We start from the raw sequence: 27,714 nt of genomic DNA, 5'->3' as shown, positions 1-27,714 counted from the left end.
AGCCAGGTGCTTCTTCCTGGTCTCCCATGTGGGTGCAGGGGCCCAAGCACTTGGGCCATCCTCCACTGCCCTCCTGGGCCACAGCAGAGAGCTGGACTGGAAGAGGAGCAATCAGGACTAGAACGCGGTGCCCATATGGGAAGCCAGCACCACAGGTGAGGATTAGCCAAATGTGCCATGATGCCGGCCCCTCACATTGATTTCTTTATACTGGTTAGTATCCTCTTCCTTTCCCTTGAAGAATTTCCTTTAGCAGTTTTTCCAGTGAATGGTGATGAACACCTTTATCATTTTTTGTTTGAATAAAGTTTCTTTATTTTCCAGTTTTGAAATACAGAATCACTGAAAATAATACATTGATTCACATTTTCTTGTTTACTTCTTTTAGGACTTTGAATAAACCATACCACTCCCTCTGGACTGCAAAGTTTGTGCTGAAAAATATATTAACAGTCTTATTACAGTTCTGTTGTACATTTCTTTAAGTGAAGAGCCAATTTTTCAAACCTTCCTTTTAATGTAAAATGTAAAAATGTGCATTTCCTTCCCTGACCCTCTATCCTCCACCCTCCTTTCTTTACTCTTAACCCAAAATGTACCCATTTCCTTTCTTCAAAAGTTTCAGAGCAGGAATCTTGCATCTCCTATGCTCATGCCACAGTCCTATGCTCCTGCCCCAGGCCCTGACTTGCTCTGACACACACAGCAGCAGGCAGGGATGGTGCTGTGCCTCTTGTTCACTGGATCTGCTGAAAGTTACTCCCTGTCTGAAATTTTCCTGGGTAAGGTACCCTGCACTGGTTTATTCATGCTGGATTCATCCCAAGGGTTAGGGAGGTGGGGGTGATATTGAGGCCTGAGTTTCTGAGGGATCCCTGCTTCTTCAGGGCAGTCTCTTCCTAAGGAGACATGTCTGGGCAGGGCAGGGAGGCAGGAAGCACAATAGGAAAGGGGTAGATGAAATTTTTGAAAAAGGTGTTGAAAGTACACCAGCAGTTTGGGGAAGTTTCATACAGATATACTTGCTGGCCAAGGATGGTAACTGCCCTGTGGAGAGCTCAGATACATGCATGGGACAGGACTAGGATATCCTTGGTGACCCTGGTATTCTAGCATTCATGCTATTCAGTCACACCCTGGCATTTAATACAGGGATCAACATCCCAGTATCATGTCTCTAGAAGGAAGAATCTCAGTGTTTAACAGCCTTCTCTCCAAAACCTACACATATCCTCTCCAGGGTGAGTCTTCGTCACAATCTTTCTTGTGTTGTGGTCATCCTTTTCTCCTGGGCATTCCCCTTTTGTTCTCCCTCCTCTTGGTGAAAAGTGACTTTCACTTGTGTCCTTCCCATGACTGTCATTAAGATGGTTATTGCACAAGGCTAAGTCAGAGACTCTTTGTGTGCTCAGTTGTATAGACATGTAGATGGCACCTGACTCTTAATGAATAGAGCTCCCCTCCACATGCCAAGGCTGCTGTGGCAGTGTTGGTATGGGTTAAACAGAACCCTCCAGCTTGCATCTCCTGTTCCCAGCCCTTAAACCATTGTCACTTTTCTGTGTTTTTACATTTCCATCAGACCCTAGAACTTTTGTTTTCATTTTGAAAGGGAAATGAGTTTATTGAGAAGACTGAGAACACAGGTATCACATAACAGTTTAGCTCAGTTGCTCTATACTTTCAGGTGCAATGGAGAAGTCATTTGAGACATAGATTCCTAGGAGTACTCTCTCATCTGGCCTTGTACTAGGCATCCACTTTGTCATCTCTTTCCCTTACATGTCTGTTCCCCCTTAATCTGTCCTCAAAGCCTATGGCAACTTCATTAGGGTGCATGATGTGTTAGAGTAAATGTCCCTTTGTCTATAGCACAGTCTTTAGCACAGGAATGCCCCTGGCCAGAATGTCCTCACTGTAGGCATATTACAGCCTTATTGGTGAGAATGCACATGTTCTTGTTAGAATGTGACAAAGAGTAGACATCCTCAGACATCAGGTAACAGCACTGGACACAGCAATATAAAGTCACTTGAAGTCATACTTAGTGGTCCATCCTGTTTTACCTGCTCTTATGTGGGTCTTTTTGAAGTGACTCCACTTATCTCCTACCACTTATCTCCCAGATACTTTTGAGGTCTCAGAATGAAGAGATGTATTCTTCAGGTTTTCATTGTTGTTGCTAGGGCTTGAGACACAGCACTCCTAAAATGATAGTAGGAAACCAGAATACACTGCCCCAACATTCACTGCTCTTCAATATTATGTGCTGATTATTCTGGGAAACTGTAAGCACCAAGAAACCGTGCAGTGTGCTTTGTTAATAAAAGTTTACATCTATAAAAATATTAGAATTATTATCCTATTATTCTAGTAGTAGACTAGTATTAGTAGTATTCTAACAAACATTTCAGGAAGAAGGGGCTCTGGACAAGCATTACTACCAAAGAGGCTTTTTATCTATTTTGAGCCTTTAGCTGCTGACACATTAGATTGTGAGTCAGTTCTATGTCCTTTCCAATCAGATTACATTAGAATTACATACTTTAGTGCAGTAAGAGATTCCTTTTATATATTGCTCACAGATGCTACATTCTTTTTTATAATATATGTTATAAAAAAAAGGCAGGCTATACTTGTATATGTGGACTAAACATATGGAAATGTTACCCACAAAATGTGGCTCTTATAGTCTGCAGCTTTGTAATGTAGAATTTTAAGGGGCTCCTGTATGGCAAAGACTTTAGCTTGGGAAGTTTAGTGTAAGACTCAAATTCTGTGCTTAGCTTCTTGGAGGAGGCCTACTATGGGCCTGTGTTTCAAAAGACAAAGTCTTTCATGCAGAATTCAATGGATGTGCTTTGAATTAGCCTCCAGCTCTTCACTTTAGCCATGGACACACTCATTGTGTTTCCTTTAGAAAGAAGGAAGGTAAATATCAAGAGTTTACTGCTTGCAAAGCTTTGTCTTACCCTATTAGTGTTTGTGGTGAACTTCTGGTGATTTATGAAGTGATTCTGTGAAAGTTCTATGTGTATTTATAGGGAATAAATCTTGTAGGTTTATATGTACACATACACACAATCAGAACATTCCTTTAGCTCTTTTTCTCAAGACTACTATGGTAAAGTGATCTGATTATGGACTTAGTGAATAAATGTAACTCATTGTTATTGGATGCTGTTTTGATGTCATAGCCATGCTTTTCCATTAATTTTAATTTCCCCACTATACTGTGCTTTTCAAGAGGTCTGTTCGCTCAAGAATAAGCCTAATGACTGAAAGGATATACTGGATTTGGGACTCGATCAAGACAGCACTGTGATCATCTCAGAGTGGGAGGCAGCTACATATAGCCTGTGAGCAGTGCATGATGAAAAAGATGTGGAGGCACCCTGTGGTCAGCTCCTTGTATGCATGTCATTGTCTGCTACTTTAGATCCACTCATGTGTGAGCTCTGCTGAGAGGGAAATACTCTGTAGTCAGCTGGAACTCATTCAGCCAAAACCTTGATTTTTGCATCCCTACTACCTATTGACTGGACTTCTATGTGCATATTTTGAGCTTACCTATACCTCTATTATCTCATTCAGATAGTAAGAACTAGATAAAGAGTACAGATTATGATCAATGATCACTGTTAGTAAGCAGCCAAAATATGATTTAAATTAGGATCTGGGGCAGGCATTTGGCCTGGTGGTTAAGATGGTAACTGAGACACCTAAATCCCATGTTAGAGTGTCTAAGTTTGAGTCTTAGTTCTCTCCAAATTCCAGATTTCTGCTGATGCACACCTATCATTGATTTCTCACTGCCCCATTTGGAGACCTGAATTGAGTTCATGGCTCCCAGATACAGCCTGGCCCATCCCTGGCCATTATAGTCATTTGAAGAGTGAACCACCCAATGGGACTCCCTCCCTCTCTCTATCTGAAGCTCTCTGTCCCTCAAGTAGATTAATTAATATAATTTTAAAAATACAAACATTAAGGTCTGCTTAGCTTTCTAAAAGAATATTTATTTATTTGTAAGTCAGAGTTATACAAAGAGAAGGAGAGACAGAGATTGTCTATCCACTTTCACTTAGCACATGATTGCAATGGCTAGAGCTGGGCCAGTCCAAAGCTGTCGGAGGCCACCCGACAAACCACACAGAGACGCAGCACTCAGTCAATTCATCACCACATTTATTGCCTCATCGTGTTCCAGGCCAAGGTAGGGGGCCCAGTGATGAGGATCTGGAGGCCATCTCCCTGGGGAAACTTTTCAACCTCCAGCCCCGAGCACACAGAAAGACAAGGATATATACCCCAGGCCCCATACAGATAACATTCATTGTGTGCAATCATGCATAGCACAGGAACAAAACAAGTTTACAAGGTAGCAAAGATCAGGGTACAAGCTCTGCTGATAGAGCAAAGAACATCATAAACCTTCATCAGAAGTCACATCCTGCCTGCAGGAATGTGGGACAAAGAGTCTTGTGCCTTCAGAACAATAAGCACAGGAAACAGGATTAGATAAGGGACAGCCCTTAGCCTGCTGTATCTTATGTCGGGCCAGGCCCACTAGCCCTGACACAAAGCATGGAGCCAGGAGCTTCTTTCAGGTTTCTCATGTGGATGCTGGAGCCCAAGCACTTGGGTTGTCCTCTACTGCATTCTGAGGTACATTAGCAGGGAGCTGGATCACAAGTGGGGCAGGTGGCAGCTAAACCTGCTGTGCAACAATGCCAGCCCTGATCTGTTTAATATTTAAACTTGAGTTGTTTGGGGGCCATAGGTAAGCCTTAAAAGCAAAAGTGTTAATTTTAAAAAGCTGTGGATGTATTTGAAAAGCTGGAAATTAGAAGACTAAGCGCATTGATCTGTATAAGATCTGCAGCTGCAAAGGATGATAGGCTGAGTGAACAATCAACTTCTCTTGACTCTTGTTAAAATTTTGAGCTGGTGGCTGGTGCTGGAGCTCAATAGGCTAATCCTCCACCGGTGGTACCAACACCCTGGTTTATAGTCCCGGAGACCAGGAGAAACACCTGGCTCCTGGCTACGGATCAGTGTGGTGCACCAGCTGCAGCAGCCACTGGGGGGTGAACCAACGGAAAAAGGAAGACCTTTCTCTCTGTCTCTCTCTCTCTCTCACTGTCTACTCTGCCTGTCAAAAAAATTTTTTTTGAGCTGGAAGGTACTTACAGACAATTGACACCTTTTTTTAAAAAATTTGAGACAGAGAGATAAGAGAAACAGAAACAGAGAAGTCTCCCACCTTCCAACCCAACTTACATATAAATTTCTGCAGTGCACAGGCCAAGGACTGAAAACACAGCCCTTCTCTTCCATGTAAGTGGCAGAGACAGAATTAAATGAGCCCTAACTTGGTGTCTCCTGGGGTGTGCATTAGCAGGAAGCTGGAGGTGGGAGCCAAGACAGTATATGAACTCAGGTAACCTAACATGGGACAAGGGCATCTTAAACCTATATCTTAATCACTAGGGCAATCACTAGATCAAATGCTCCAACTAGATCCTCGATCTCAGGGGGCCAGAGTGTCATGGTTTATATTCTTATGACAATGAGGACAATTAGGATGCAGGGAACTGTAAAATCCAAAAATAACAAGGATGATCTCTTTAAATCCTGTACCAGAGAGAACACTCTTCAGGGTGGTATGAGTGCCATTTATAACAAAATGTAGCTGAATTTGCCAACATTGTGTACTCTTTTTTAAAATTAATTTTTTGACAGGCAGAGTTAAACAGTGAGAGAGAGAGAGAGACAGAGAAAGGTCTTCCTTCCATTGGTTCAACCCCCAAATGGCCGCTATGACCGGTGCACTGCACCAATCCAAAGCCAGGAGCCAGGTGCTTCCTCCTGGTCTCCCATGTGGGTGCAGGGCCCAAACACTTGTGCCATCCTCCACTGCCTTCCCAGGCCACAGCAAAGAGCTGGACTAGAAGAGGAGCAACCGGGACAAGAACCCTGGGTGCTGGTGCCACAGGCAGAGGACTAGCCAAGTGAGCTGCGGTGTTGGCCAACATTGTGTACTCTTAAAATGGCTTCACAAATTTATTTATTTATTTATTTTTGACAGGTAGAGTGGATAGTGACAGAGAGACAGAGAGAAAGGCCTTCCTTTTTGCCGTTGGTTCAACCTCCAGTGGAAGCTGCGGCTGGTGCATCGTGCTGATCCAAAGCCAGGAGCCAAGTGCTTCTCCTGGTCTCCCATGTGGGTGCAGGGCCCAAGCACTTGGGCCATCCTCCACTGCCTTCCCGGGCCATAGCAGAGAGCTGGCCTGGAAGAGGGACAACTGGGATAGAATCTAGCGCCCTGAATGGGACTAGAACCCGGTGTGCCGGCGCCGCAAGGCAGAGGATTAGCCTGCTAAACCACGGCGCCGGCCGGCTTCACAAATTTAAATAGATTTTTCTGTAAAATAAATATCAATTAATTAGTCTTATTTAAATGCTGCACTTTATATAATCTTCATAATACACTTTATATAATCTTCATGATACTCTGTTTAAAATATATGATGATGATATCATCTTATATATTTCTATACTGTAGAAAAGGTAGATATTTGTTATAGATAACACATTTCAGAATGTATTTTGGCCTTGTGTAAGGAAATACTGTTTAACCTGAAGGTGTTATAGTTTAAGTAGTTTATTTTTTGAAAGATTTTATTTACCTTTTTAAGAGGTAGAGATACAGAGATATAGGGAGAGAGAGAAAGGTTTTTGATCTGCTGGTTCACTCCTCGAATGATCACAATGGCTGGGGCTGGGTTGATCTGAAGCCAGGAGCCAGGAGCTTCTCTTCCAGGTTTCCCACATGGATGCAGGGGCCCAAGCACTTGGGACATCTTCCACTGCTTTTCCAGGCCATAAGCAGAGAGCTGGATAAGAAGTAGAGCAGAGCCGGTGCCGTGGCTCAACAGGCTAATCCTCTGCCTTGCGGCGCCGGCACACCGGGTTCTAGTCCCAGTTGGGGCGCCAGATTCTGTCCCGGTTGCCCCTCTTCCAGGCCAGCTCTCTGCTGTGGCCCGGGAGTGCAGTGGAGGATGGCCCAAGTGCTTGGGCCCTGCACCCCATGGGAGACCAGGATAACCACCTGGCTCCTGCCATCGGATCAGCGCAGTGCGCCGGCCACAGCGCGCCTACCGCAGCAGCCATTGGAGGGTGAACCAATGGCAAAGGAAGACCTTTCTCTCTGTTTCTCTCTCTCACTGTCCACTCTGCCTGTCCAAAAAATAAATAAATAAAAAAATTTAAAAAAAAGTAGAGCAGCCAGATATGAACTGGCACCCATATGAGATGCCAGTGCCTCAGGTGGAGGCTTAGCCTACAATACTACAGTGTCAGCCCCTCAAAGTAGTTTATATAAGAAGTTTGGTTGTCTTCATAATTCTACTTAGTGAGAATATATATACTTAGTGTGTATATATATTTTACATCTTTTGCTTTTAGCTGCTTAACTTTTAAAGCCCTCTAGTTGGTTTGTGGAAGAATTAAGCAGTTCTGTTCAGTCACCACTGCTCCCTGGGCTGTTGGGTGGTTTTCTTCTCTTTTGGTCTCAGCAATATGGAAAGAACCAAAACACGCCTCCCTCTGTAACTCTGGAGGCCTCTTAGTCAAAGTCAGTTTCTCCCAATGGGAAGCTTCTGGTCAGTTCTGCTCTTGCCCATATTATCCAACAGCTCAGTGATCCTGCTAAAGTGCTTTGTTGTGGGACATTCTCTTTGACATTTCCCTCTCTGTATTAAAAATGACAAGGCAATGAATGCCTTACATATTACTCATTTACAAAGAGACCTGAGGTGTATAAGGCAGGGGATCTTGATATCAGGAAGTCAGATAGGCTCGTTTACAAAATAAGGATTGATGTAAATATTGAGGTTTATTGGATTTCTTAAAAAAAGATAATTTATTTGAAAGTCAGTTACAGAGAAATAGGGAGAGACACAGAGATCTTCTATATGCTGGTTGACTCCCTAGATGGGTGCAACAGCCAGTGGTGAGTCAGGCTGAAGCCAGGAGCAAGGAGCTTATATTGTGTCTTCCATGTGGGTGGAAGGGGCTGAAACACCTGGGCATCTTCTACTGCTTTTCCTAGGTAATTAATAGAGAGCTGGATCAGAAGTGAAAAAGCTGGGACATGATCTGGCACCCGTAAGTGATGCTGGCATAGCAGGCAGTGATGCTACTTGCTACCCCACAACACCAGACCCCAAAATACTGATTTTTGATAGAGATTCTTTTGGATATTTTATTCCCTGTCTTCCCCCACCCTTTATTCTCTTACACATATGTTCCAGGTAGATTATGTTTAGAAGATAATCCTACTATGATTTATTTCTAGTAAGGATTGTTTATCAGGATTAATAAATTTTAATGGTTTTAAGAATTTTTTCCATTTATTAAACTTTTATTTAATGAATATAAATTTCCAAAGTACAGCTTATGGGTTACAATGGCTTCCCCCTCCCATAACTTCCCTCCCGCCCGCAACCCTCCCCTTTCCCGCTCCCTCTCCCCTTCCGTTCACATCAAGATTCATTTTCAATTCTCTTTATATACGGAATATCAGTTTAGTATATATTAGGTAAAGATTTCAACAGTTTGCCCCATATAGCAACACAAAGTGAAAAAACTGCCGTTGAAGTACTAGTTATAGCATTAAATAAGAGTGTACAGCACATTAAAGACAGAGATCCTACATAATATTTTTTTAAAATTAATTAATTTTCTATGCCATTTCCAATTTAACACCAGGTTGTTTTTTTCATTTCCAATTATCTTTATATACAGAAGACAATTCAGTATATAATTAGTAAAGACCTCATCACTTTGTACCCACACAATTACATGCAACTGAAAGACCACATTATAAAGAAATTGGGTACTATTTTAATTCTAAGAATTAATAAAGTAACCTAATATGCAGTGATGAAGTTAAGAATCCAGCAAAGATAAAAGTCTGCAAAATCTAAAAATGCATGTAGAGGATGGGCAATGGAATAGTAGTTAAGATGCCAGTTACGATTTCTGCTTTCCACATTGGAGGGTCTGAGTTCAGATTCAGACTCTGACTCCTGATTCCAGTTTACTGCCAGTATGGGCCTTGGAAGGCAGCTCAAGTATTTGGGTCCTTCCTGTCCATGTGGGAGATCTGGATTGAGTTCCCAGCACAGAGCTCTGGCCAAATACAGCCCTGACTGTTGCAGCATTTAGTAAGTGAGTCAAGAGATGTGAGCTCTCTTTCTTTTTCTTTCATTCTTCCCCACCCCCATCCCTTTGCCTATCAAACATGCCTGTAGAAATTCATGGTGAAATCAGTCTTTGGATTGATAGAAATTCTCCTGAAGAGATGCTTACATATTGACTTAAAAATGTATAATTGTAATCATATAAATGATCATATTTCATATTTCCCCTGTATTTTCCCTGTAGTATCACTGTAGTTTTACATCATTCAAAAGCTTTTTAGCATAGTGATTTTTTTTTCAGTGTAAAGCAAAAACATTCCCAAGTTATTCCTTAGGTTTCCATTCACCTCTTTTCAAATGATTCCCAGTCTTTACCTCATTTCTCTTAAAACTAGCATTTCCAACTAAGGTACAGAAAAGGGAAATCTTTCTTAAAATTATTTTATTTATTTTATTTGAGAGGCAGCGGTACAGAGACAGAGCGATCTTGCATCACTTGTTCACTCTCCAAATGACCACAGCAGCCAGGACTGGGCAAAGTAGAAGTTCATCTGGGTCTCCCATGTGGGTAGCAGGTCCCAAACACCTGGGGCATCAACTGATGCTCACCCAGGTGTGTGAGCAGGAAGCTGGATCAGAAGCAAAGCAGGGAGTGGCGCTGTGGCATAGTGGATGAAGCTGCTGATTGCGGTGCCGGCATCCTGTATGGGAACTGGTTCAAATCCTAGCTGCTCCTTCCAATCCAGCTTTCTGCTATGGCCTAAGAAGGCAGTAGAGGATGGCCCAAGTCCTTGGGCCCCTGTGCCTCTGTGGGAGACCTGGAGGAGGCTCCTGGCTCCTGGCTTCAGATCAGCACAGCTCCAGCCATTGTGGCCATTTGGGGAGTGAACCCACGGATGGAAGACCTCTCTCTCTCTGCCTCTACCTGTGTCTCTGCCTTTCAAATAAATAAATAAATATTTAAAAAAACTAATCAGGACTTAAACTGGCAGCCAGATATGTAACCTGCTGTACCACAGTGCCAGCCCAAAAGTAAAGTCTTGAAATGAGTCATGCATAGTTGTTCTACAATAGTATAGGCGCTGTGGCCTAACAGGTGGGGCCACCACCTGTGGTGTCGGCATCTCATATGGTCACTGGTTCAAGACCTGGCTACTCCACTTCTGATCCAGCTATGGCCTGAGAAAGCAGTAGAAGATGGCCTAAATCCTTGGGCCCCTACACCCACATGGGAGACCCAGAGGAAACTCCTGGCTCCTGGCTCTGGATCGGCTCAGCTCCAGCTGTTGTGGCCAATTGGGGGAGTGAACCAGTGGGTGGAGGACCTCTCTCTCTCTCGCTCTGCCTCTCCTCTCTGTGTAACTCTGACTTTCAAGTAAAATAAATAAATTTTTAAAAAAGTTCTGTTCACAGGCATTTGTGTGTGTATATATGTATATGTATATATACATATATATTTTATATATATGTATATACATATAAATGTATACCAAAATGGATTATATATTAAAAATAAAACATTTGGAAAGGGACTATTTAAATCAAAGTCATAGTACAATAAATTTGTGTTCTTATTACATAAATATTTGTATGTTGTTTATAATTCTTGATATGTTAAGACTTCAAGGATTTAGAAAGAATAATGTTTAATAATGTGTGATTGATATAATTACTGAACATTGATGGTAGTAAAGTTAGATATAAATTTCAGATTTTTTTCCAGTGTCAGCATTCTGTCTTATTACATTTTATTCGTATTTCCAGATAGATGCAAAAGCAACATTTTTGGTATAATCTTTTTACAGCATTAGTTCTCTCTTTTATAAAATGTTTTGGTTAAGTTTATCAGATTTAGGCATTTGAGAAAAAAGAATCTTAGAAGGCCTAGGATCTGAAAAGTGAAAATCAGCAATTCAAATCAATACAGGTTACCTGTAAATATCCTCACATAATATCTCAATAAGTTAGAAACTAGCATCAGGAAAACTCTTCTAAAGATGTTCCTTGGCTAGGTAGTCTAAAAGTCTAAAACTCTTAAACTGAATCACAACTTACATTATTTAGGAGAAAATGATTTGTAAAAGTCATTGGCCTTAAAGCTGTCAGTGTCAGAGTCCATGTTGGACTGAATGAAGGGCATCTCTCGCTGGTGCTCTTTCTAAGGCATAGTTAGTGACACCAGTTTGTTTTTAGCTTCCATCATGGCAGTTTATTAACAGAAAGCCATCTGGTGAGTCAGCAACCACAACTATCGCCTTGCCTGTGGGTGCTGTGTGAGCGTCTGGGGTGACGTCCTCAATCATACCCAAGGGGGCTGACTGGGCCCTAGGTCCAGGGGTCTTGGTTTTGTTTCCTCTTGTGGCCCAGAGTTTGATTTGTAGGGCAGTGATGCCTGACTGCTTGCAACTCTGGGCCACGTCTGGTCAGCCAACATGGCAGCATATGGTGAGGATTTATCTAGGTCAGCCTTCACCTTTGTCCCACCTGTCACTTGCCAAATGGTTTCCTTGACAAACAGTGACATGGACAAAGGTGTCATTGAAGGATGCAAAGAAGTGACAGATACCAAAGATACTCTCTCTTTCAGAAACCTGGTATCCCAGCTAATGACCTGTTATTTTCCTTCTCTTTGTGAGGTGTTACTTCTGTGTGTCTTCTTCAGACTCTACCACTGAATGAGAGGGCAAGGCCAAGACACCAGTTTTTACAAAAAGGAGTTCACTTGGGTGGCCAGCATAGGGCTCTTGCTCCAAACCACCTGTTTCCTTGTTGCTTAGGGAAGGCTTTGCCATAGGCACAGAACAGAAGCTGGGGGAAATTCAAGAGGAGTCTCAGGCTTTTCAGGAATGGCCTTGTATGTTTGTTCTGTGCACTGGAAGATTCCCAGGTGATCTGGTCTTGTGATCAGTGATAGCGTATCTTTGCATTGTTACACTTGGACACATCTGTCCTAGGAGATATTTTTGAAATAAGCAGCAATTGTCCTCTCAAAAAACAATTTGCATGTAGTTGGTGATATATAACAAAGTTGAAGAAATTGGTTTCTTTTTGCTGGCAGGGCAAGGGAAGGAACCTTATGAGGAAACCATTTTTTTTTTCCTTTTAAAGATTTTATTTATTTGAAAGGTGAAGTTATGGGGTATAGTTGGGGGGGTGGGAGACAGAGATCTTTCTTTGACTGGCTCACTCCCCAAATGGCCACAGTGGTTGGGCTGAGTCAGTCCAAAGCCAGGAGCCAGGAGCTTCTTCCCTGTCTCCCATGTGGGGCCCAAGTATTTGGGGCATTATGCAGAGAGCTTGATCAGATGTAGAGCAGCCAGGATTTGAACCAGCACCCATATGGGATGCCAGTGCTGCAGTTGGCAGCTTTACCCACTGTGCCACAATGCTGGCCTCACCTTTCATATTTTGGATGAGCCTCTTACAATATTACTTTATTAATTATTTTTTAATGTATTGATTTTTATGTATCTTTTTAGTGTTTTCCTTGTGCCAGAATCTTTTGAGGCTTGTCCAATTGAACCAGAGAGAGACATCCTCTCTCCAACCTGTGAGAGGCCTTTATATAAACAGGTAAATAAAGAAGAAAATGTTTCTGGCAACAAGCACTGCAGGTTCTTGAATAAGGGTAAAGGGACAGGTAGCACTGGCTGAAGACATGCTTTCAAGCAGCCACTTGCACAAATTTAACTGATATGTGCCATTTATGTAGATTGGGAGAGAGTAAGCCAGGGAGAACTTTTTTTAGATTTACTTATTTTGAAAGAATTCAAGGATCCTAGAGGTTGTTGGGGCAGAGGTTTCTATAAGGCTAATTGTTAGGTAAGGAGTCTTGAAGGTGGGCTGATGCTGTCATGGAGCCAATTTCTCTTTTCTAGAAGTTCTCATGGAAGATTGTGGCCATAGCTTTTTCTCTTTACAGTACCAAGGTGGATCCCAGGCATCTATTTTTGTTTGTTTTAGTTGATGGGCTTTTCTGTTTTGATCTTTGTGATACATAAGGATCTTCGTATAACCTTTTTTGTCTGAAGAGATGTTCCTCAGGATTTAACTTAATTAGCAGTTTTGTCACATCTGTTGATCCTTGGGAAATGTCACTGTACAGATGTTTCCCAAAATTAAACCTACATAGGTAACTTTGAGTAACTTATCCTATATGAAGCAAGTAGAAGAACAAGTTGTTTTTACCTTTTGAAGCTCTTGGAATTTTCCTCTCTCTCTTTGCTTCCCTAATTGAGCTGCAGCTGTCTCCTGACTCGACCTGATGCTCTGATCCTGTCTCATGCTGTTTCCTACCTGTACTTTCATTGGTATAGTATTAGAGTCACAAATGGTAATAATGAAATAAAACCTTCAGATAACCAGAATGACCAACCAAAGTGCCAACCAAGCCCCAAATTATTGTTTGTTCATGGAATCCTTCTTTGGCAGAGTTTTGAAGTGCTGATACTGACTGACTCTCCTTTTCCCTCTAAGCTGTTTAAAGTTCCCTAAAGTCTCATTATTTGCAAGACCATAAAAATAATTATTTCATTGTAAGATGATACAAATACATTAACAGAAGTTAAATTTCCATCAATAAATTTATGAAAAATATGCATTTTTTTAAAAAAATTTAAGTTATACAAATTTCATATATACAGATTTAAGGACATAGTGCCACTTCCCTCCTCTACCCTCCCTTTCAATTTGCATTTTTTGAAGAAATTTTTGAAGCCCTCACATATATTATGTCACTTAATATTTAAAAAAAGTATTCATCTTTGAAATATCAAAGTATTATTCCTTCTTAACTCCTTAGGTGAGTACAACAAAATCTATTTTTTTAAAGATTTATTTATTTTATTTGAAAGGCAGAATTACAGAAGGAGAAGGAGAGACAGATCTTCCATCAACTGGTTCACTCCCCAAATGGCCACAATAGCAGGAGTTGGGCCAGGCCAAATTCATCCTCCTCATTCTTCCCAGGTGGATTAGCAGGAAGCTGGATCAGAAGCAGAGCAGCCTGGAATTGAACTGGTGCCCATATGGGATGCTGGTTTCTCAGGTGGCAGTTTAACCCACCACACTACAGTGCCAGCCCCTACAGTAAAATCTTCCACTTCGTATTTCATATGTGAAATTATAATTTAGCACAATACCAAAATCATACTGTTGAGAGTGTAGTTCATCATTCTGAATTTATTTTAAATGGTTTTAAATGAATGTGTTTCTTTTTAAAAAAATATTTATTTTAATGTAATTGAAAGGCAGAATGACAGATTTTCCAACTTCTTATTCAGTCCACGAATGACTGTAACTGCTTCTGCTGGGCCAGGCCAGAGATAGAAGCCTGGATTTCCATCTGGGTTTTGGCAGTGGCTGTCAGGGTCAGGTCACAAACATTTGAGACAACACCTGCTGCCTCTAAAGGTGCATCAGCACAAACCTATATTGGAAGCAGAGCAGCTAGGACTTTGAGCCAGCACTCCAAAATGGCCTAGTTTTGCTCGGACCTCTGCACTGACCTGGGAGACCTGGATGAAGCTCCTGGCTTCTGGCTTTAACCTGGCCAAGCCCCAGGTGTTGCAGCCATTTGGGGAGTGAACCAGCAGATGAGGACCTCTCTGTCTCTCTCTGTCTCTCCCTCTCTCTCTCTCTGACTTTCAAATAAATAAAAAAATGAACCTTAAAAAATTTAAAACCTCTTTATTATAAAAATCCTCCCCACATTAGGTATAGAAGGAATATATATGACAGACCAGGTGTCCCAAATGGTAGCTTTACCTGCGGTACCACATTTCCCACCGTATATTCTTTTAGAGTAAAAAAATATATCTCCCTTTGGCTTCCATTAGATTCCATTCTAATTGCTTCTCAGCCTTTTGGCTAAGATAAGTGTAGATTCCATTCTAGTGATGGGTTATGAATGGCTGACCTGGTAAGGAAATTGATCAGAAAGTTAGGAATATTTCATTGAAGTACATAGATAATATGATGTGTGTTAATTTTGAATATTTTATTTATAATAGAAAATAAGGCCTATGAGTACATTAAAAGTAATTATTAACATCAATCAGAATATTTGAATTTCTGTCTTAGAATCTGATTATTTCATTCTCAATGTTTCTGACAAGTCACTCTTCATGAATGCAGTGATTCTCAGCTAGGACTGGGTTGCACTACCTCAGGGACATTGGAAGTCTGGGAGGGCCTTTTCAGTTATGGTAGTGTCTGGGGAGCACTCCTGGTGCCAAATGCTCATTATTAGTGCTCAAGGCAGTACTCACTGCCTGAGTTTCTTTTTGCTGGCCACAGTTCTTTACACATTCCGTGGGAGAATCTGTTTGCTTGCTTTTGTGAGCCCCTGGAAGATGCTTGCATTCCTTAACTAGAGGCTCTTTCCACCATCTCATTGTCCTTCTGCAGTCCAATGTTCCTCTGACCACAGCTGGCAAAGCTTCTTCACTTTTTTTTTTTTTTACAGGCAGAGTGGACAGTGAGAGAGAGAGAGACAGAGAGAAAGGTCTTCCTTTTGCTGTTGGTTCACCCTCCAATGGCTGCCGCGGCTGGCGCGCTGCGGCCGGCGCACCACGCTGATTCGATGGCAGGAGCCAGGTGCTTCTCCTGGTCTCCCATGGGGTGCAGGGCCCAAGCGCTTGGGCCATCCTCCACTGCCTTCCCGGGCCACAGCAGAGAGCTGGCCTGGAAGAGGGGCAACCAGGAGAGAACCCGGTGCCCCGACTGGGACTAGAACCCGGTGTGCCGGCGCCGCAAGGTGGAGGATTTGCCTAGTGAGCCGCGGCGCCGGCAAAGCTTCTTCACTTTTAAAGACTTCATGTACTGAGAATGGTCTTACCTACTTTATCTGGGTTAATTTTCTTATCCTAAGAACTTAGACACAATCGCACTTTCAGTCTGTTTTGCCACGTAAACTGACACATTCACAGGTTCAGGAGATAAAGACATCTTTGGGAGGAGGGCTGTTACAGGACAGCCTCAACATGCAAACAGAAAGGTGAGGGGGCAAAATCTGAGGCAACTGTTCCTCATTACTTCCAGGCTGATAAATTTGTGTTAAGTCCAGGGTAGTTATTTTGTACAAGAATTTTCTGAATTTCAACTAGATCTGTATAGTTATCTTATGATGTTGTACATTTGATTTTAAATGGAATCGTTTTGGGGCTAGCTTTGAGGCACGGTGGTTAAGCTACTGCTTGCAGTGCTGACATCCCATATTGGAGTGTTGATTTATGTCCCCTCTATAATTCTGCTCCAATTTTGGAAAATGGCCCAAGTGTTGGACCTGTGCCATATATGTGGGAGACCTGGATGGAGTACCTAGCTTTGGCCTAGCCTAGAACATCCTGTTGTGGCCATCTCTGTTCCATTTTTAATTTTTTTAAAGATTTACTTATTTATTTGAGAGGTAGAATTATTGACGGACTAGGTCTTCCATTTGCTGGCTCACTCTCCACTTGGCCACAATGGCCAGAACTGGGCCAATCCAAAACCAGGAGTCAGGAACTTCTTCCAGGTCTCCCACGCAGGTGCAGGGGCCCAAGTATTTGGCCATCCTCCACTGTTTTCCCAGGCCATTAACAGAGGACTGGATCTGAAGTGGAGCAGCTGGTACATGAACTAATGCCCATATGGGATACTGGCGCCGCAGGCCGAGCCTTAGCCTTCAGCTTCGTGCTGCTGGACGGTGCCCGCGGAGGCCTGCCCTGGGCCTTCACCACCTGCGTGAGCAGCTACCTGCCCAACATGGTGACTGAGATGCTGCACGACAGCGGCGCGTGAGGGCTGCTGCTGCGCCGCATGGGAAACATGTTCATGCTCCTGCTGGTGCACTACGCATTCTACCTGCTGGTGGCCCCGAGCTGCCCCTACCAGGTGTGTGGGCCGCCTCTGTACGAGCTCGGCGTCATTGCCGAGGCCTGGCCCTCCTGCACCATGCGTGAGACCCAGGCGGGCCCCGCGGCCACGCGACAGGTTCCGAACAGCAGCGGTGGCGAGGCCTGGGCACCCCTGGGCTTGCCCGCCTGCAGTTCGAGGCGTGGGCGTGTCCCGGCCTGTGCAGTGACACCTGCAGAGTGTTCAGAGACCACACCAGGGCTTCCACGGGAGTGGACTAAGCCGGAGCCTGGCCACTCCGCCACCCGGTGGTCACCACATCCGCAGGCTCAAGTGTATGTGGAGCCCAAGCGCTTCCTCTACTACCTGGGCTACGGCGAGCGGCTGCACACGTCTTTCCCACTGAGCTCCCTGCGGCCCAGCCTGGTGGGTGCCTGGAGGCTGCTGGAGGCCATCTTCCTGGGCTGGACACTGAGGCCCGGGGGTAGCCGCAGTCCGCGCCAGCTGCTCCTGTGCTACTGGAAGATGCGGCCCATGTTCCGGAAGCCGCTTGCGAACCACACACGGTGCCCCTACGGCTCACTTCTCCGGATGCACTGCCTGCTGTGGGGGCCGGCCATGCAGGTATGGTCCCCAAGGCCAGCCGCTGACCCCCAGGAGGACACGGGCTCCCGGCGCCTGGCGCATGGTGCGGCTCCTGCAGCAGCACAGCAGCCCGTGGCAGGTGCACGCGTTCCTGCGGGCCTGTCTGCGCCGCCTGGTGACCCCCTCCCCCCGGCCTCTGGGGCTCCAGGCACAACAAGCTCTGCTTCCCAAGGAATACAAAGAAGTTCATTTTGCTAGGGAAGCATGCCAAACTCTCCCTGCAGGAGCTGACCTGGAAGGTGAGGGTGCAGGACTGCACCTGGCTGCTCGTGAGCTCAGGTGAACGGACGTTGGCCAGTGCCAAGCCGGGAGCTGAGGGGGTGGTGGGTAAGGCTGCCCCACGCCCCCTGGACTGGAAGGTCACCTGCTGATGGGGTGGGGTGGGGGATGTCAGGTCATGTGCTGGGCAGGGGAGAGGAGCGAGGTTAGACTTCCTGTGAGTGCTGCCCAGGAGGAGGGAATGGGGCTCCTGCCCTGGCTCGCTGGGTGGCTGAGCCAGCGCCCCCATCATGTTTCCCATTTGAGCTCCAGGGGACTGTGGCAGTGTCTCTGCCAGTGCAGGTGCCCCCTCCTGGGCTGTTCCTGGATGGGTGGGGCTTGAGCCAGATGGCAGCCTCCCTAGGGACCCGATGGGAAGGGCTTGTGGGGGTGGATGCCCTGCCAGGCTCCCCAAGAAACCAGGCCAGTGATGGAGATATGCGGTGACCACTCTGTCCTTGTGTCGTGGAAATGCCCCCACAGTGGGAGGCGTGACATCGGCCCCGGGCACCCCCAACACTGCTCTGTGCACCCACCCGGACATTGTGTGCTCAGGCAGTGGCCACTCTACTGCCTTCGCAGAGGGATCAGGGATGCCAGGGTTGGGGATCTGCCTCCTGCCAGGCCAGCTGGCCTCCTGCTGCATGGGGCATGATGGGCCGGCTTTCCCAGTGTGGGCTGTGCATGGGAGAGGTGGTGCTGCTGGTGCTGGCCTGTTTCTGGTCCCTCTCGCTGCAGGTGTGGGGACCCTGTCTCCCTCGCTCTGTCCGCGGCATTGGCCTGATGGCCTTACCCAGGCCGCTGTGTGCGGCTCTGTGTCTGGCTCAGCCTCCTGTCACCCCTCCCCCATTGCCCTTTGACCTTCAGAATGACTGAGTTCTGTTGTCCCCATGGGGTCCTCTCTGTTGAGCCTTTGTTTTGAATTTCAGTGATTTCTGTTTATCTTCTTCCTAATGCCTTTTTCCGGCTTTCCTGTCATTCTGTATAAACTTCTGATGGTGGATGTGTGGCTGTGATGCATTAGCCTCTAAGTACTGCTTTGGCTGCACCTTGTGTAGTAATATGCAGTTATTTTGATATCAGTTGCTTTTTAAAAGATTTGATTTATTTTGAAAGAGAGGAAAAGAGAGAGAGAGCTTTCATTTGCTGGTTCACTCCCCAGATGGCTGCAACCACCCAGGCTGGGCCAGGCTGAAGCCAGGAGCTTCCTCCAGGCCTCCCACATGGGTGCAGGGACCCAAGCACTGGGGCCATCTTCCACTGCTTTCCCAAGAACATTAGCAGGGAGGTGGAGCAGCCAGGACTGGGCCCGGCTCTCACATGAATGCCGGCGTTTCACGCAGTCCTTTAACCTGCAACTCCACAGCACAGGTTCCTCTGTGGTGACTTCTGAGGTGGCGGACCCCACATGAACCATGAGGCCTGGGTGGTGTCCTATGGCTCCTGCGCCAGGCTCCCGAGGGTCAGCTCTGCCTGCTCAGCATGGTCAACTGCAGGGGTGATGTGGGGTGGTGAGTTCTCAGTCTCCACACAGGCGCGTGGTGGGACCCTCGGCCCTAGGGGCCATCTCCTGTGCCCTGCCACCTCCTGGCTCAGCTGACGGCTCCACAGCGCTGTCCTCGGCTGGGTGTTTTCCTGCGGTGCCATTTGCTCCTGGATTTTTACTCTGCCGGGTTCCTTGGTTTAGCTGGTGCTCAGCCACACACACGGGTGAGGTTTCCATTACTTCCAGCCCACTGGATGGCGTTTAGGGAGAGGCTGGCCTGAGTGTGCTTCTCATTTCCTTGAGAGTCAGAGACTGTGAGACAGCGTCCGTCCTCTGGCTCACCACTGAAACGCCTGCAGCGGCCCCCAAGCCAGGAGCCAAGAGTGGCCTCCAGGTCCCCAGCACCGTCGTTGCTGCCTCCTTGGTGTCCCTGTTCCCCAGGCTTTGCCGTCTTCTGCCTTCAGGTCCTTGTAAGCCACCTGTGGGTGGCTGAGGGCATTAAACCCGGCCCAGTGCTGTTGGCTCTCCAGACCAGGGACCTGGACTCTGGCCGCTGTCCCTGCTCGCCCAGCCGCCATCCCCATGGTCAGGGTCTGCCCCGCTCCAGCCCCTCCCCAGTTTCTCTTGAGCCAGTTATTGGTGGGCCCTGAGTTGCCTGCGATGTCTGATGCCAGGGCCCCCAGGGGTCCAGCCATGTAACCACACTGTGTGTCCCGCCAGCCCCTGGTCTTCCACCCGTAGGCTGTGAGTTTGACACTGCACGTGGGAGCCCTTTCCATGTTGTCTGCTCTGCGTGCCAACCCGAGCGTTGCCCGTGAGCCGCATGTGCAATGGGGTGCCAGGGGCTGGCACACGTGCAGCAACATGTTCACCAAAGCCAGGGCAGCCAGCTCAGGACTGCAGGGCCCCTCGTGCCCTGCACTCCCGCCATGGCTGCCTTGTGAGGGTGCACATGCGGGGTCTGCCTCATTCCAGGGCGTGGCCACATCCCGACCATGGAGCACAGACTGAGGGAGGGGATCCTGGCTAGGTTCCTGTTCTGGCTGCTGGATACTTATGTGGTGGGGCTGCTCAGGTCCTTCTTCTACGTCATGGAGACCACATTCCAGAAGAACCAGCTCCTCTTCTACCGCAGGAGCGTCTGGGCTGCAAAACGTGAGCATCAGGTACCACGTGTGGTGTCTGTGTCCCGGCTCCCCACAGGCTGTGAGGCCCCATGCTGGCCCGTGGAGGGGAGGCCCTGTGCTGGCCCACGGTAGCCCTGTGCTGGCCTGCAGACACCCTGTGCTGGCCCGTGGCCCTGTATGCTCATGCTTGGGCTCAGTCCCCTCAGGGTGCTTCTGAGGGACTTGGGTCATGAGTCTCAGAGACCCTTCCTGCATTGACACCTGGGGGTACAGGCATCCCCTCTGGATGACCTTGGTGGGGGTGGCATCAGGGGATGGGGCCTGAGTGACGGAGATGCTGGCTCCTGGTTCTGCTGAGTCAGACTGAGGGATCAGGACTGATTATGCCGAGTCATGCCAGGTGTGGAATGGGAGCCTCAGACCCCCATGTGGGGGTTCCTGGGAGGTGTCTGTGGTGGGCAAGGGCATCTGTAGGCCCCACCCCACCCCGCAGAGTATGCTGTGTCCACAGGGACCAAGGTTCCTTGACCCCAGCCCCGGGGCGTGTTGCAGGCAGCACCTGGAGTGGGTGCAGCTGTGGGAGCTGTCGGACACGGAGGTCCAGCAGCAGGCCAGGTCAGCCCTGACCCTGTCCCTGACCCCAGCCCTGGGCGTGTTGCAGGCAGCACCTGGAGTGGGTGCAGTTGCAGGAGCTGTCAGACACGGAGGTCCAGCAGCAGGCCAGGTCAGCCCTGCCCATGGCCCTGAACCCCTCTGACCCCAGCCCTGACCCCAGCCCCAGATGTGTTGCAGGCAGCACCTGGAGCAGGTACAGCTGCGGAAGCTGTCGGATGCAGAGGTCCAGCAGCAGGCCAGGTCAGCCCTGCCCATGACCAGACTGCGCTTCATCCCCAAGCCCAGCGGACTGCAGCCCATTGTGAACCCGAGCTCTGTGGTGGGAGTCAGAATGTTCCGCAGGGAGAAGGTGACCTGGCCTCCATCTTGCCCCACACAAAAGCTCACAGGCTTGTGCCTGTGTGCCCAAAGATGGGTCCTGCTGTGAGTGGATGAGGAGCTGGGGGAGGTGCCCAGCTGGGCCTGGGAGCCCACAGAGGGCAGCTGGCCAGGTCCCTTGGAATCCTGCCGTGGCGCCACATGGAGGGGAGGGAAGAACAGCTGTCACTGCCCCCTGAGGACTGCAGGACTCATCTCATGGCTCCCCCTGCCCCCCGTGGCCCTTTCTGTGGTTTTGCCCCCATGGCTGCTGGTGCCTCTGCCACGGTGGGGTGATTTTGTCATCAGTTAATGTTGCTGCGGTCACTCCAAGGACCTAGCCTCTGTGTGTGGGGGGGGTGCTGTGGACCCCAGCCCCAGGCTACTGCTCAGCTGGAGGTGGATGGATGCCTAGCATCCCTGAGGATCACATGTGTTGCCGGGTGAGGGTTCCTGGGGTGCAGTGACAGGAACCCTGAGGAGCCCGGCCAGTGGGCTGAGGGCCGGCTCTGCATTGGGCTCTCCCAGGACCCTGGGAAGCTGGGTGGGCTTGTGGCTGCCTGCCCTCTGCAGCCCCCCTGAGGCTGCATCCTGTGTGCCCCAGGCCCAGCCCTGGACCTTGCACATCAGGACGCTGTTCAGTGTGCTCAACTACGAGCGGGTGCAGCGGCCCAGCCTGCTGGGTGCCTCTGTGCTGGGCCTGGGTGACGTCCACCAGGAGGCCCTGGAGGCTGCAGCTGACCCGGCCCTGACCGCAGACTTTAAGACCATCCTGGACTGAGGCTGGAGGAGCTGGGCACATTGGTGTCGGGGGGAGGGGTCATCTGTGACACAGGGCAGGGCCTGTCCTTGGGGCCTTCTTCCTTCAGGTCAGTCCCCTCCCTGCTGTCCTCAGCAGGGGAGCAGAGCCCACCACGAACAGCCAAGAAGCAGCTCGTGGGAAACCTGGTCATGGGCTGTGGGCCTGTGAGCATGTGCCCCACCCTGGGCCTGCTCATCACCCCCAAGTGATCCAGGGCTGCCGAGGGAAACCCTGTGCTGTGTGCTTGGTTAAGCTGCCCAGCTTGAGTGAGGGGAGACCCCAGGGTACTGACCCACATGTACCTGGGAGCAGCAAGCCACCCACCCCCTCACCCAAAGTCCAGGCTGAGTGTCCCTGAGCCAAGGTGTTCACTGTGCAGCTCCGCCCAGGCCTCCCCTTGCCCCGTCCCTGCCTCCATCCCTGCAGTGGTCCTCTGGAGCCAGTGTCTGGCACAGTGTGTGTGGACTCCCCTCCTGTCCTCAGATGCCAGGGCAGGACACGTGGCTGCTGTGGGGGAGTCTTGTTCACGTGCTGGAGCCACGTATCTGTCAGTGTGGCACTGCCTAGTGCCTGACAAGGATGAGTAGGGAGCCCCCTTCCCCAGGCAGGCCCCAGCATACAGGGGGCCTGATGTGACCTGAGGACCCTACTGAGAGCAGGAAGGGCAGTGTTGTGGGGGGGATCTTGGTGAAGGAGTGGCCTCAGCCAGAGGTGTGGCTTGGGCAGCCTGAAGCCTGGCAGAGCAGGCACCTGTGTGACATTTCAGCTGCTGTGAGCAATTCCAGAACCTAACGGGATATCACAGATGGGGTCATGGACATGGACCTTGGACAGGGCTCCTGGCGCCTCGTGCCAGGTTTTATGGCATGGGATGTGCCCCTTTGCTGCTGCATTCAAAAGATGTCATGGTGACTAAGCTGATGTGCCCAGGGGACTCCAGACCATCCTGGTGACTAAGCTGACATGCCCAGGGGGACCCTAGACTGTCCTGGTGACTAAGCCAACATGCCCAGGAAGACTCCAGACCATTCTGGTGACTAAGCCGATGTGCCCAGGGGAACCTAGACTGTCCTGGTGACTGAGCCGACGTGCCCAGGGTAACCTAGATTGTCCTGGTGACTGAGCCGACGTGCCCAGGAAGACTCCAGACCATCCTGGTGACTAAGCCGACGTGCCCAGGGGACTCCAGACTATGGTGACTAAGCTGACATGCCCAGGGCAGCCCAGACCATCCAGGTGACTAAGCTGTTGTGCCCAGGGGAACCTAGACTGTCCTGGTGACTAAGCCAACGTGCCCAGGGCACCCCAGACCATCCAGGTGACTAAGCAAATGTGCCCAGGGGAACCTAGACTGTCCTGGTGACTGAGCTGATGTGCCCAGGGGTCCCCAGACCTTCCTGGTGACTAAGCTGATGTGCCCAGGGGACCCCAAACCATCCTGGTGACTAAACTGACTTGCTCAGGGGGACCCCAGACCATCCTGGTGACTAAGCCGACGTGCCCAGGGGACCCTAGACTCTGGTGACTAAGGCAACGTGCCCGGGGGACCCCAGACTATCCTGGTGACTAAGCCGACATGCCCATGGCGACCCCAGACTGTCCTGGTGACTAAGCCGACATGCCCATGGTGACCACAGACCATCCTCGTGACTAAGCTGATGTGCCCACGGGAACCCCAGACCATCCTGGTGACTAAGCCGATGTGCCCATGGGGAACCCCAGGCCCTGCTGTACTGTCACTCAGGTTCTCAGGCTTCAATGATTGCCGAACCTTGGAAAAGCTGAGCTTTCATAATTCACAGATATATTGGTTCATTTAAGAGCAACAGGGAGGGGGAGAGAGCTCCCATTCATCTGTTCCCCTGGTGGCTGCCTCAGCCAACACTGAGCCAGGAGCTCCATCCGGGTCACCCACATGGGTAGCAGGGGCCCAGGTGCTTGGGCATCCTCTGCTGTCTTCCAGGGCCATTAGGGAGCTGGGTGGGAACAGGGCAGCCAGGACTCCATCCAGTGCCTACAGGGGATGCAGTGTTGAGTGACCACTTTGCGGACACAGGATCCCTACAGGTGAAACGGCATCAGCCTCTTTGCTGCCCAAGCTCTGGCCTTCGCAGTGAGCAGCTCCTGACAGGGGTGGAACCCCCAGGGGACTGGCTCACTGGTCTCACCTGTGGGGGCTGCTGTTACTGTGAGGGATAGCACCCCCCCAAAAAACAAGATGGCTATGCCCTGCTCCCCAGCGCCCCCTGCTGGTCGTGCTAACTGTAGTCCCCCATCTGGTGACCTTGTGGTGGTGGTGGCCCTGTCTGCCCCTGCTGGCTGTTGCCCATGAACACGGTGTCCAGGAGGGGTGTCCAGGAGCCCCTCTGTGGACTTCTCTGTTCTGGCCACATAAGGGCAGCATCTGCTCCTGTGCCAGCCCCTGCCAGTCAGGGATTTCACATGGAAGGCTCATGCCCATGGGGGTGTCATGCTGGTCAACCATTGCCCTCTGCAGCCCCTGGGCCATGTCCACATTCACATGAGTGTCCATTTGTGCACACATCCATGGCTGAGTTTTCTGGAGGCTGGATGTCCATTGGGTCTCTGTCCCCATGCCCCACCCCTTCCCTCTTGGCCACTGAACCAGGGCTCCAACACCACCACTGCCAGCCCCCGAGGGCCCCTCCAGACCAAGCTCCTGGACACAGGGTGGCCAGGCGAGGTGTGGTCAGGAAGGGCAGGCCTGGAGCCGTTCAGGGCAGTGGTAGGGTTTGCAGGCGACAACAGCAGTGTCGGGATAGTGTTGCCCTCACTTCCCAGCCCTGTGGGGGCCCTGCCTGCACTGTCCATTGTGCAGAGGGCAGGTCATGAACCACGAGGTCTCTACAGCATATAGGGGGGCTAGCCAAAGGGACCCCACAGGGCAGAACTGAGAGTGGGCAGATGCCTGTGGGTCCCGCGAGCTCCTGTCCCCTTGGCTGTCTGCTCAGAGCTGCTGTCAGCAGTGATGTACAAGCTAGCAAGACAGGGCTGAACTCTGGTATGCCCCTTGTAGTATGGGCTCCCCTGTGTGACACCCCATGCTCACCGCCACCTGTCTCAGCATGGCGTGGGGAGGGGGTATCATGATGGAGGGCTAAGTGCCAGCCTTCCCCACTGTGGGCTCAGATGTGCACTGAGCTCTGGGGCTGAGGGGGTGTTTAGCTCTCAGATCTTCTGCAGCCGGGCCTTGGTCACACTTGTGGTGGCAAGAGCTGCTCCCAGCACAGATGCTCCTTAGGTGATAACACACACATGCCTTGCCAGGTGCCTCAGGCAGTGTGGCCAGCTGTGTGTTCCTTCAGGGCACCGGGAAAAGGCTAGGGGCTCTGTGGGTACTGGTCTGGCAGTGTGAGGCTGGGGTCTGTGGTCAGAAGGAAGTGTGGGTGGGGTGGGCAGGTGGGTGCTGACTGCCTGGGTGCTTGGTGGGGGAGGGCAGCTGGTGACCGGGAGGGAATGGCCGAGAGGCCCCACGGTAGGAACTCTGACTTCAGCAGCCTCTGCCCTCGAGCATGGGCGCTGACCCTGGCAGTGTCTACCAGAGTCCTCCCTGGCTGGGCTCCCAGCACCTGTGCGTCCCCCTCACGTGTGTGCAGATGACCTCTTCCCCCTATCCTGAGCTGGACTTGGCTGTGCAGGGCCTGGCCTGCCATCAGCACACCTGCCCTTTGTCCATCACCACAGCTTGAGGCTGTGTGGGCAGCACTGACGCAGAGGGTCTCCTATGGCAGCCAGGACCTGGGTGTGCCACTGGGTGGACTCTGCCTCCCATTTGAGGGCAGAGTGGACCCTGGATAGAGCAGGCCTAAGACATGGGGAGCCAAGGGTCCTGCAGAGTCGGTGGGAGGGTGTGATGAGGTCACCCACGGCCATCCCTGCCCTTTAGTGGGCCCTGCTGTCTTGCAGCCTCAGGCTCCTGTCCAGCCATGTGACCTGCTGCTGCCTCCTGCACTTGGCCTCCAGCTGGGCCAGTGCAACGCCCGGGACCCACAGAGCAGGCAGCAGGGACAGGAGCATGCATATGGCTTGCACCCAGCCAGGGTAGTTTCTCCTGCCTGGAGGGGAACTGCTCCTGCAGGGGGTGCAAGAGAGAGAGCTCAGCCTGGAGGGGGCAGACCCTGGGCCCCAGACCCCAGGCCTTGGGCAGAGCAAGGCTGACCCGACCACCTGTGCACGGAGGCAGCCCCAGCTCCTCCCTGGGACTACAGGAGGGCAGCATCCTGGGTGGGTGCTCAGGGATGAGGGAGCTGGGGCTTGAGGCTCCCTCTGGGTGGAAGCCCTCAGGGCAGGCAGGGGCACGTGGTCCCCACCCACTGGCCTCCAACACTTGTGGACAGGTGAGGTGTGGTCTGAGACCCCAGGAATAAAGCAGAAAATTCTCACTTCCCCCAGGCGGACCCTGAGGGGTTCTGGTGCTCACTCTGGGAGGGGCGGCCCAGGCCAGGTGTTGCATGGTCCCCTGTGTGGACCAGGCAGGGAGTAACCCTTCTCCAGTCTACCTCCCAACCTCTCCCAGACACTGGAATTGTTGCTTCCCTGGCTGCCTGTCCCCACAGCAAGTGGAAAGTGTGGGCTGGAAGGACCGATGTCTCCAGGGTCTGGACACTGCTCTGAGGCCCTTGAAAGGCTCTAGTCCTACCAGGGTTGCCCTGCGGGTCACTGTGGCCCCTTGATCCCCATGGGAGGACCTACGTGCTGAGGGTTCCAGGCCTGGTAGCTCAGCATCCTCTGGGCCAGCAGGATGAGGTAGGCCAGGAAGGCACTCAGGAGGAGCAGGGGGCTGGCCACGAGCCACAGCGCCCGTCAGTAGAGGCCTGGCCACGGCCCCATTATCTACACAATGTCATCAGAGAACCTGCACAGACGCTGGGCTCAGCAGCACTGCGGGACCCTCCCCACCCCCCAGGTTCCCCGTGGACCTCAGCTCAGTGCCGCAGGCTGTAGGTGTAGATGACCCTCACCACCTCGAAGAAGGCAGAGACTATGAGGTTTAGGGAGGCTGCATAGCTGTTGAAGATCTCGAGACAGTAACTTCTGGACTGCAACATGAAGCAGGTGGCCGAGAGCAGGCAGGCCAGACAGGTCAGCCCTGGGGTGCAGGTTCTGGGTGGGAGGCCTGCACCTGCCCCTTTCCCCCACCCTGCCCCTCCTGCCAGAGGTGGGTGAGAGCTTGGCCTCAGCAGGCCACGGTCAGGGCAGGTCCACCTGTGTCCTGCCCGGAGCCGCTGGGCTGTCCTAGGGGAGCAGGCTAGCCCAGGGCCCCTGAACTCTGTATGGGAGGCAGCAGGCATCCCTATGACTGAGCTGTGCACTCACCTGTGAGGGCCTCCTTGGGGATCCCCGTGGGGATGACCCCCA

General features: G+C 50.1%; 2 protein-coding genes across 2 annotated transcripts in view; one reads left to right on the top strand and one right to left on the bottom strand.

The window, feature by feature from the left end:
- Positions 1-27,714, bottom strand: part of LOC133755253 (sodium-dependent neutral amino acid transporter B(0)AT1-like) — a 628,988-nt gene that overhangs the window by 593,889 nt on the left and 7,385 nt on the right.
- LOC133755057 (telomerase reverse transcriptase-like) lies at positions 17,019-22,314 on the top strand. The gene is given in 6 exon segments (XM_062185365.1): positions 17,019-17,732; positions 17,734-17,814; positions 17,816-17,969; positions 20,410-20,609; positions 21,358-21,525; positions 22,138-22,314. Coding segments are annotated over 6 exon segments (1,494 nt in total).

This window comes from Lepus europaeus, unplaced genomic scaffold, assembly GCF_033115175.1.
Source record: "Lepus europaeus isolate LE1 unplaced genomic scaffold, mLepTim1.pri SCAFFOLD_3_1, whole genome shotgun sequence".
Taxonomy (NCBI): domain Eukaryota; kingdom Metazoa; phylum Chordata; class Mammalia; order Lagomorpha; family Leporidae; genus Lepus; species Lepus europaeus.
This window is presented reverse-complemented; position numbering and strand designations above follow the sequence as displayed.